Raw genomic sequence first — 9,648 nt, 5'->3', positions numbered from 1 at the left:
TCTGTGGGCTCCACCTTCAAACTTTTACAACAGTCTGAACTTCTGACTACATACTCAACAACTCTGCAATCTTGCTCTGCTTTGTAATGTCATATAGGTAAAGACAAGGCATGACATGTCATGTCTAATTTTTGACACGGGTCACTGCAGTAGGAGTACTTTTATCGTTCACATCGAAACGACTTCACGTTTGCACTCCACTCAAGGTGAGTGAACGACGTACCGTATAATGGTTTGTTTCCCACCCAAAGCGCCACGCTTCCTTCCACGACCACCACCACTATTTTCAGTTGCTTCACCTTTACATTTCTTGGTTTTTAGATTTTCCCTCCTATTTGTTTTCCGACAAAATATTTACATTTTCAATTTTCTCTTTCGATTTCATCTTCTCACTGACAAAACCCAGATCTCTGACAAATTTGCAGTGCTTCACTGATTGAGCAGCACTGAAAGACGACCTCTTCGAAACCCTAATGCCCTTGGCTCCTCCGTGCCGTGCCTCTCACATTCTCGCTCCCAATTGACCCACAGAGTTCTCGTGTTGCAGTTTATTTCACAGAAAATTTAAGGGTTGCAACTTTCTTGTTGGAACCTTGAGAACATGCAAACTATGGTATGTTTCTTTGCACACTACCCATTTGAATTTTGGCTACATTTTCCAATTTTAATTTCATATTTGGCTTCTGAAAAGTTTCGATTTACTCAATATGTTTGAATGGTTCTTCGCTAAGTTAGTAGAAACTGTCTTGCTGATTTTTTTTGAAAGCCTGGGAAGTGTTTGAGGGAGTGTGATTGTGGACTTTTAGGTCAGAGAGATTGCTTGCTTTTATAAGTAAAGTTTTTGCTGATTTTTAAGCTGTTGCATTTTGTTGGTTGGTCTCCTCTTTTTAGTTTTGTGGTTATAAGAATTTCTTTTGTATTTATTGTGAAAGCGGTAGATTTGACTCTGTAATTTGAGACTGGTTCCTTCCTAAGTCAATGTCATATGTGGGGTGTGTTTGCTCTATGCCTTACTTTAGCCTTCAAATTACTTAGTTCTTTCCAGCGACTTTTAAGATGGTAAAGTAATTACTGGGAGTATAAAATTTCTCCAGGAAAGTGATAGTAATTGAGTGGCGGAGCCAGAATATGTTATGATGCTTTAGGATTGTCTCTGCTCAGGCATTTCAGTTATACAACGCTATACTGAGCAGCTTTAGATTCTATACCACAGTTATAAATTGCATTTCTATTTTCTGTTTCCATTTTTATTCATGAGTCTCTAATGCTAGAGGGCTAATGCTTTGAAATCTTTATTTTTATTTTTATATAGATCTAATTAATATATTATTGTTATTTTTGCTGTCTAACCCATCAAATTTCAAAATCTGCAAACCCAAGTTGTTTCTTTTTTTATCTGCACCCCAACTTGCCTTGTCTTCTTTGGGGTAATTATATATCCAGATTCGCAGTAAGCAGCCCTGTTAATTAAGATTAGAGATTATAAATAAAGGCAGCTTTTCCTTTTTGTCTTTCATTGGTTTCATCCTTCCTAACATGATTAAAGATGTAATATCATTGGATCTTCTCTTTTGTTTATTGATTCATCCAATCTTTTTCCTTTTTCATGTTCTTACATTAATAAAACTTCTATAGCTTCAGTATGTACAAGAAATTCTTGACTTTTAGGCTCATGTATCATTTAATGTCTCCATAAGCATTAGATTTTAATGAAAACCGGATGTGCGTGAAGAACGAAGATGTCAGAGCATAATTGTTAATGTAACCTGTACTTAAGTAGTCCTAAATTATCAAATTTGGCTACTCTTGGTAGTTGTATTTTAACCACTTAGACTGCGTAACATACAATATATTTATTGGTGTTTGAGGTTCACTTTTTTTTTTCTTTTCCAATTATTGATATGGCCATGTTTGATTTGATGGATCCTCTTTTACCGGTCAATACAGGGGAAAATAAAGATAAAGCAAAACCTACTATCTTGTTCCAACAACATTGATTCTTATTAATGCTCATTTATGTTGATGCTATTTCATTCAAATAACTCTGAGATTCCAGCATGCATTATAAATGATTTCATATGTCCACCTTTGTTTTTTGGGTCATTAATTAGGCATCTCTCATTAGTTTCGGAAAAATATCTGAATGTATTTTGATTGGTACCTCAAGAAAATGGATTTTATGATTCCACTTTTTTATACCAACTCATTTGGTTGACTGGTTTATCAGATTTGATATTGCTAAATACTGGGGTTGTTTGATCCCCCTCACTCCCCAACCCTAGAGAAAGAAAAAAAAATTATGTATGTGTGCATATACGTGCTTATTCGGGCAAGCATGTGGCTGTGGATTCATTGTCTTCAACTGTATTCCAATTCTTCTTCAATTCTCTCAGAACTTAATAGAAATTAGCAATTGACTATCTAGTGTCTGGCCAGTTGAAAAAATGGGTTTATTGGTTTATTTAAATGATCTATCAGTTGTTAGTTATTCGAGGTATAAATCTTCTCTTTTTTTAAAGAATTTAGTCGTTGACTAAACTTGATCATACGCCTGTGGTAGTGTCAGTGACCAGCTTACTGGTTAAAAGTTAAGGGGATTTTGCATAAATCCTTTTTCGCTGACACAAAAGATTGAGGAGGGAGTGGAGCTGATACAAACATGTGCTTTTGGGTAATTGTGGATAATGGTTGAACGAATAAGTTTTCATGATTACTTCCACATCACTTTAAACTTGTAGTCTCTTCTTTTTGGTTGTTTATATGGATCCAGTTATTGAGTTAGTATTGGTTTGTGTTCTGGGATTGTTTGTTTTGTTATTTTATGCTAATTAATAATCTATAAGTAGAGCAGAAACATGCTAACGTTAACTGTGGGTTGTTGCAGGTGATTGTTTGTCAACAGTGTGGTGACAGAGGCTTTGAAGATGCCTTAATCTACTGTGAACAGTGCCAGAATTATGCTATTCATCTGTATAACTTGTTTCCTTTTTCTTTTGTTTGTCTTTTTTCTTTTTCCCATGACAAAGAATTGACACATTACTGTTATTTATATACCACATTATCCTGAAATAAATGCTTCATTTCCTGGTTATTGAACTTTGGAAAGCAAAGATGCGTGCATGACTGTAATGATGCTGCAAGTTGACGTTGAATTAGTTCTTGAAATCATATTTAAAAGTACAAATTCTATGAGATCTTAGCTGCCTGAATCCTCAATTTTAACTTTTTAAAATGATTTTGCATGGATTGGTGATCAACTGATGCCTCTTCTCTTTTATTTCTTTGCAGTTATTGCCTTGATGTGCCCGCAGAAAATATTTTTGATGAAGATATTACTTGGCTTTGTGTGGATTGTGAACCAAAGATTATAAAGCCTTCTACAATTGATAAATCAGTAAGATCAACAAAAAATCATCATAACAAGAAGTTGAAGAAAAGGAGGAGGAAAAAGAATAGATTGACTTTTCCTAAATCTGTGGCTAAAAAGGCGCAGATATGTGAAGGGGATAAAATGATTTTACAGATACGTGAAGGTAGCCCTTGTGAACATGAGGCTGAGGGCAGTAATAATTGTGACAGTGGTCAGAATGTTGGTAATCCGTGCAGAGAAGTTCTTGAATATCAGTTCAATTCCTTCCATGACGTTCTCGAGTTTGTAAAAACCTCTCAAATTATTACTAGTGATGCTTTACAAATCATAGAACACAATTCTTATGTTGCTGCACAGCCTATCATTGATCCAATCTGGAGGTAAAAGAAATTTCCTTTCCGCCTCTTTCAAATTTATGGTGGGCAGGGTATAAATCATGAGCTAGTTTGTCTTATTGACAGGGGAAGTCTAAGCATATTCAACAAAGACTTCAACATTGTTAGTGGACTTGTAGCCCATCTCTCTAGCCTAGCCTGTCCTAAAGTGCGCGAGGAGGCAGAACTGTTGCCGTTGCTGATTTTTCCAGAATTGGTTCGTAGGACTGATGTGTGGCCAAAAGCTTTTGAGAAGTTGGGGCCTAGTGACCGGAGTATCGCTCTTTACTTTTTTCCTGACAACGAAAGGTGATACATTTAACTGTCTTACTTTTGTCCATCTACTTTTGCTGTTTGGATTTCTTAAAATTCGCTGTTTTTCTTAGTTATTATTATTTTCTTTGGGTGCAGAGATGAGAAAGATTTTGACAGTCTCGTGGCTAGCATGATCCAGGATGATCTTGCTATGAAAGCCATTCTGGACAATGCTGAGCTTTTAGTTTTCACTTCGACTATACTGCCCGAGCAATATCAGAGTGAGTCTTGAAATCGCTATTTGTTTAAAGCTTTTCCAGTTTTTTTTTCTCCTTTCAGGTGAATAGCAGTGTTGACTATATTGATTTGCAGGGTTTCAGACAAAGATTTATTTATGGGGAGTATTTAGGGCAAAGAAATTTCCAGAATTAACAAATGGTAATGCTCCCGGTGGGGAGAAAGACGTTGCATTGCCCTTAACGTTAACCTGTTATGGGCAGAGTCCAGTTAGTACGTTGAGCAACAATGTAGATATTAGTTGTGATCCTGAACCACTCAATTCCTATTGTTCTTAATTCATGTGAATTGAATTTTATTTTATTTTCAATCAAACCCTGTACAGTATGATGTTTAGTGTAGTTTTGTTTTGATAATTGTAGGTTTTTTTACCAGTAGATGCTGGGATTTGTCTTTGCGTGGCCAGTTTCAGTTCCGATAAATGAGAATTAATTTCTTTTACCAAAAAAAAGAAAAGAAAAAAAGAATGTAATATTTCCAAGATGAATTGGAGGAATTTAGCATAGCACCATAGGAGGGGTTTTAGAAATAGTAAAGCCCCAATCAAATCAGTTTTTTCTACGACTTTGTGGTTGAGGAACTAATGATACTAATGCAAATGGAAAGATAAGTCAATCCCATGTTTTAGTCCTTTTCTTTCAGCATGTATATGATTAAATATCTCATATTATTATTTCAAATTAGTATGAGAAACGTGCCAAAATTCACTGGTTTCATTTTCATACGCAACTTGGCAACTTGGCAAAGACCTTAACGATCAAGAGTGCTGTGTGATATGTCATAGCTCACTGAGCCAAAATAGAAATTTGATGAAAGTTTGCCGACTTTTCAACATTTGTTACTTATCCTAACGTTCCTTCTTGATCATATCCCATTTAAATTTCTTCGTTTAAGCCTAGGTAAAAACGTAGAGAAATTAATATGAAGAAAGTTTTATGGAATGGTGATACCACGTTATCATGTTGATGTGATACGATTATCTATATTCTTAAAGAACTCCATATATTGTATTAAAAAGGACTTCTAGCTCAAATTGTTAATATATATGTTATGTATCCTAAGGTTGCTTTTTGATTAGAAAGGAAGAAAGATTATTATAAAGAGATTTTTATAGGAAGATCATACAACGATATCATGCTGATGTGATATGAGTATCTACTTAAAGAAGGAGTTTTATCACAAAAACAGCTCAAGTGATTAATAGCAGTTACTTATGAACTCAAGATAGTACTCCTTCCTTTATACGTTCAGAAGCCTCGTTCCTAGGTTAGCTAAGTATGCTCTCTCTTTTTTGGGTTGTATTGATTGAGGTGAGCTTGCCGGATCAAGATACATGCCGCCCTCTCTTTGTACCACTGAGGTTCTCTAAATTATTATAATTAAGGGCATTATAATGTACTAGATTCTATTAGTTTCATTATTTCCTGTAAATAAGTGCATATCACATTAACAATTAGTAGATTGCTTCTAACCTATCGTGAGACAAATAATTATCCTTTCTTTAATTATAATTATATAACCTACAACTTACACGTATCTTTATTATATCCGTGTATTAGGTTAAGAAAAGCTAATGTGCAACCTAGAATTCTATTGATCCAGCCTGTGGAGGCTGCCAACCTAAATCCAACTTTTTCTTTCAATAATTACTACTTTTTTAGTCTGTTTGATAGTTTTGTGGACTAATCCTTCCTTAATTAATTGCTGTTAACCACTCCAATTATAGCAAAGCATATGATTTAATGATTATTATATTGAATTTTTTTTGACTTTGAGACACCAAATATAGATATGTCACCTCAAGCACCGGATTTTAACAGCAATAAATAACCCTTGTCTTCTAGAAGGATATATAAGCGGGCAAGTTCCATAGTCAACTAGCAAGCTCCCGATAGGAAAGTTCTTTTATCGCATCGTTCAAGTTAAAAATAAATTATCTGTAAATTAAGGAAAGTCTTAATTTCACACTGATATAATATTGGAGTTGGAGAGAGAGAGTCGTGGACCCGTGGAGTTTACAAATTTGTGCAGGAGTTTGGAAGACTTGGTGTGAGAGTGAAGGTTCAACTTATAAGCTCGACTGCCAATTTAACTATTTATGCTTGATCGTGCTAGATTTATGCAAACATCTACGAAAATCCCGAGCCTCTATATTTAGACAAATATGAATGGTCATATGCATAAAATTCTGCATATATTTTAATTTTAATCACCTTTTTACCACTTATATATTTATTTATTCATTTGGATAACTTGGGCATAGGCGGCTGCATGTATTTTCCATGCATGCAATTTTTGTCTGAAAATCTACATAATGTTAGTTTCTGTCTCACCTTAAAATAAAAAAATAAAAATTAGTTTCGTAATGAATAACTTTAGTTTCTGCAAGCCCGGGAGTTAGTGTATATATATATTATAGCAGTCTCGATCTCTTGGACCACAGAAGTCTAAGAGATTGTCAATTGATTTTCGTATAAGTAGAATTAACTCAGTACGCATAAATGAATTTACGAAAAGAGCTATTGACAGTACACATAGTTCTTTTAATTTCGTAGTTACTTCTTTTTCCAAGATATTCAAATAACTCATATATGTTATGCTATATTTTCCATATAAGTAAAAATCCCATGTCATGCTGCTTAATATGAAGTTGCTTAATTAGTGAACTCATTTATCAAATACTAAGAGAAAAGAGAGTTTTTCATAACTTCATGCTATTTCTAGGATGATATGTTTCAACAACTATGCATGTGTGCATTTATATATATAGGAAGCTTCAAAATTAGGATGTTTACATTTGAGAGAAAGATAGTATTATATTGAAGAGAGAATGAGTAATTAGTACAAAAATTAGGCTATGTTATCGGGGATTAGAAGAGTGTCTCCACATAAATGGACTCGATCGTCGATCCAACTGGGTAGCATTACCTGCTCAACCACAAACGGGAGCGGAAACCTAACTGATTACATTTATGAAAAATGTGAACATCCTAACTATTCCCCCCCAATTAAATTATTATTGTTGTCATTTTATTTTTATCTAAGAAATCGTGTTTCTCTAGTTTGGATGATAAAATAATTTTCAATTTCATTGATTTTTATATATATGAAAACAATCATTGAATAAGAACCTTAATGTGGATGGTTATGTTCGTTTTAGCAGAGAATAGTTCGAAATGCAAGGGATGTGAACAATAGTATAAATTAGTGCAAAGCACGTATAAAACAAACTGAAAAGAGCATTGAGAAAGGTCAACTACATGTGTTGGAAATTACATGCCAAAGGTACATGACAAAAGATGGTATCGAAAACAAAAGCATGGGTATCATATATATGATATTTGAGAGCCAGCCACTCTCCATCCTGCGGCCCACAATATTAAACTAACAATTAATCTAAGAACTTTCCCACCTGCCTCCCCACCAAAACTAATTCAAAATTCCACTTTAGTCCCTTTTGTATTATCTTCTTCACCAATGACTAAAACTCTATATCTCTGAAAGAAAAAAGAAAAAAGAAAAAAAACCAGGAACCCAAAAGCAATCTACATCTCTAAGTAATTCCGCTGAAATTCCCATTCTTTCTGTGAAGGAAAAGAATTTGAAAATAGAAAACTAAAGAAGGAAAGAAAAACTATAAATCGGGGAAATTGTTGAATAAGTCTATGGATGGAGTGCTAGGGGAAAAGAAGTTTGAAGGACTAGGCATGAAGCTACCTTCTATGAAGTTCCTGTTTCCATGGAGCACCGGGCTCAAATCATGGAAGAAGCTATCCGACGGTGGAGAGAAGAAGTTCGAAGGAATCGGATTGAGCGAAGCGGGCCCCGGTGACAAGATCCCCGGAAACAAACCCTTCTGCCTCACACCACCTTCATCACCGTCCATCTCCATCCCTTGCGCAACATCTTGAGCAGAACTTGTCTTCATCACTTGATCATCACGAGAATTATTGTTATTGCTATTGTCATAATTGGGAGGATTATTAGGATTATTTTGAGTAGGTGGGGAAGAAGATGAAGAAGAGTTTAAGCCCGTGAGGCGTTGGACAAGGTCCATGAATTCACTAGGGTTTGTGTGGATGACCTTCGGGGACACGGTGTAGATTATGACCGGCTGACGTGGCTGCTGGTAGAGATGAGGCTGCTGGGAGGGTGGTTGTGAGGAGGGTTGGGGCACAATTGGAGGCTTCTTGATCTTGTGAGAGTCTTTATGAACCCTGAGAGGTGTAGGACGTGGGCCTTGAAGCTGAAGCTCTCTTCTCGGAGACTTGCCTGCCGAATAATCCATGCCGGTGAAGACGAAGGCGAAGACGAAGACGAAGACGGATTGAAAAAGAAGAACAAGGGTTGATCTGTTTTGGGGTTTTGGTGATGAAGTTGTGGGGAGATTAATTTATGTATCATGTTATATTAATATTGGAAACTCAAAGGGCAGGAGGACATAAGAGCTAGATGTGGTGACATGAAATATTTAAAGGAGAGAGAGAGCCGGTCAATGAAATGAAGGGGGATGAATTAAATAAAATAATCCAACAATATTGAAATTAGTAAAAATTGGCTACTAGCTATGAGGTTAGCTTGTGGAAGTGATATTTTACTAGGACGGGAGGGATACAAAGGCCGGTTTCGTGGTGGGATGGTGTTTGAATTGAAATTGTCGTAATGTGGGACTTGGAAGGGGTCGTTTGTGTGCCTCGTCACTCTGAGAGGCAATGACGTACTATATACCCTTGTAACATAAGCTTTCTTCATTTGTTTTTGGTTTTTTTGTTTTGAGAGAGAGAGAGAGAGAGAGAGAGAGCGCTTAGGTATTTCATGGTATTATATCACTAACACTACATATACTGTGTTTGTGGTTAAGAACATTAAACTTTCACCTGAAGTTGTTGGTTCGGTCTCCTTTCATATCAAAAGGAAAAAAATTTATTATCATGAGACACATGTGATATTACATGAAACAATTACTGTGATATATGTGAATCGTGATAAGTTGTGTGAAAGAAAATACATAATTTAGTTTATATATGTATATATATATATATAACAAAGCATATTGTATCGTGCATCCGTAAAATGATTCAAATCAATGACTTATCAATCGTAATTAATATGCAAATAAAAAGAATAAGCATGCTACTCATACTATATTTATATACCATTTTGTGTACCACCTTTCTAATAGAGGCGGATCCCATTGTATTGATAGGTTCCACCTCTATTTAAAAAATGATATACAAATGTGATATGCGTAACATTACTCTAAAAAGAATCATGTTAACAATATGTCTCATATAAGACTTCCGCCCTAAATTTTAAGGATGTTGTGAGAAATTGTGGGTTGTGGGGAGCGAG

At 35.3% G+C, this 9,648-nt stretch overlaps 2 protein-coding genes across 3 annotated transcripts; one reads left to right on the top strand and one right to left on the bottom strand.

Annotated features, from left to right (window-relative positions):
• Positions 206–4,692, top strand: LOC18767991. Of its 2 annotated transcripts, XM_020569582.1 has the most exons (7): positions 206–313; positions 426–613; positions 2,885–2,970; positions 3,289–3,750; positions 3,832–4,053; positions 4,156–4,280; positions 4,372–4,692. In XM_020569582.1, exons 2-7 carry the CDS (start codon positions 602–604, stop codon positions 4,572–4,574), a joined length of 1,110 nt encoding a protein of 369 aa, XP_020425171.1. In that variant the 5' UTR covers positions 206–313; positions 426–601; the 3' UTR covers positions 4,575–4,692. The 2 variants fall into 2 exon arrangements, with proteins under 2 accessions (XP_020425171.1, XP_020425170.1); XM_020569581.1 differs by having other exon boundaries at positions 206–613.
• LOC18767858 (protein MKS1) lies at positions 7,485–9,208 on the bottom strand. Its single transcript, XM_007199911.2, has one exon. It carries the CDS (start codon positions 8,582–8,584, stop codon positions 7,931–7,933), a length of 654 nt encoding a protein of 217 aa, XP_007199973.1. The 5' UTR covers positions 8,585–9,208; the 3' UTR covers positions 7,485–7,930.

The sequence above is a fragment of the Prunus persica genome, chromosome G8 (genome assembly GCF_000346465.2).
Source record: "Prunus persica cultivar Lovell chromosome G8, Prunus_persica_NCBIv2, whole genome shotgun sequence".
Taxonomy (NCBI): domain Eukaryota; kingdom Viridiplantae; phylum Streptophyta; class Magnoliopsida; order Rosales; family Rosaceae; genus Prunus; species Prunus persica.
Note: the sequence above shows the minus strand (reverse complement) of the source record. Positions and strands in the feature narration are given on the sequence as shown.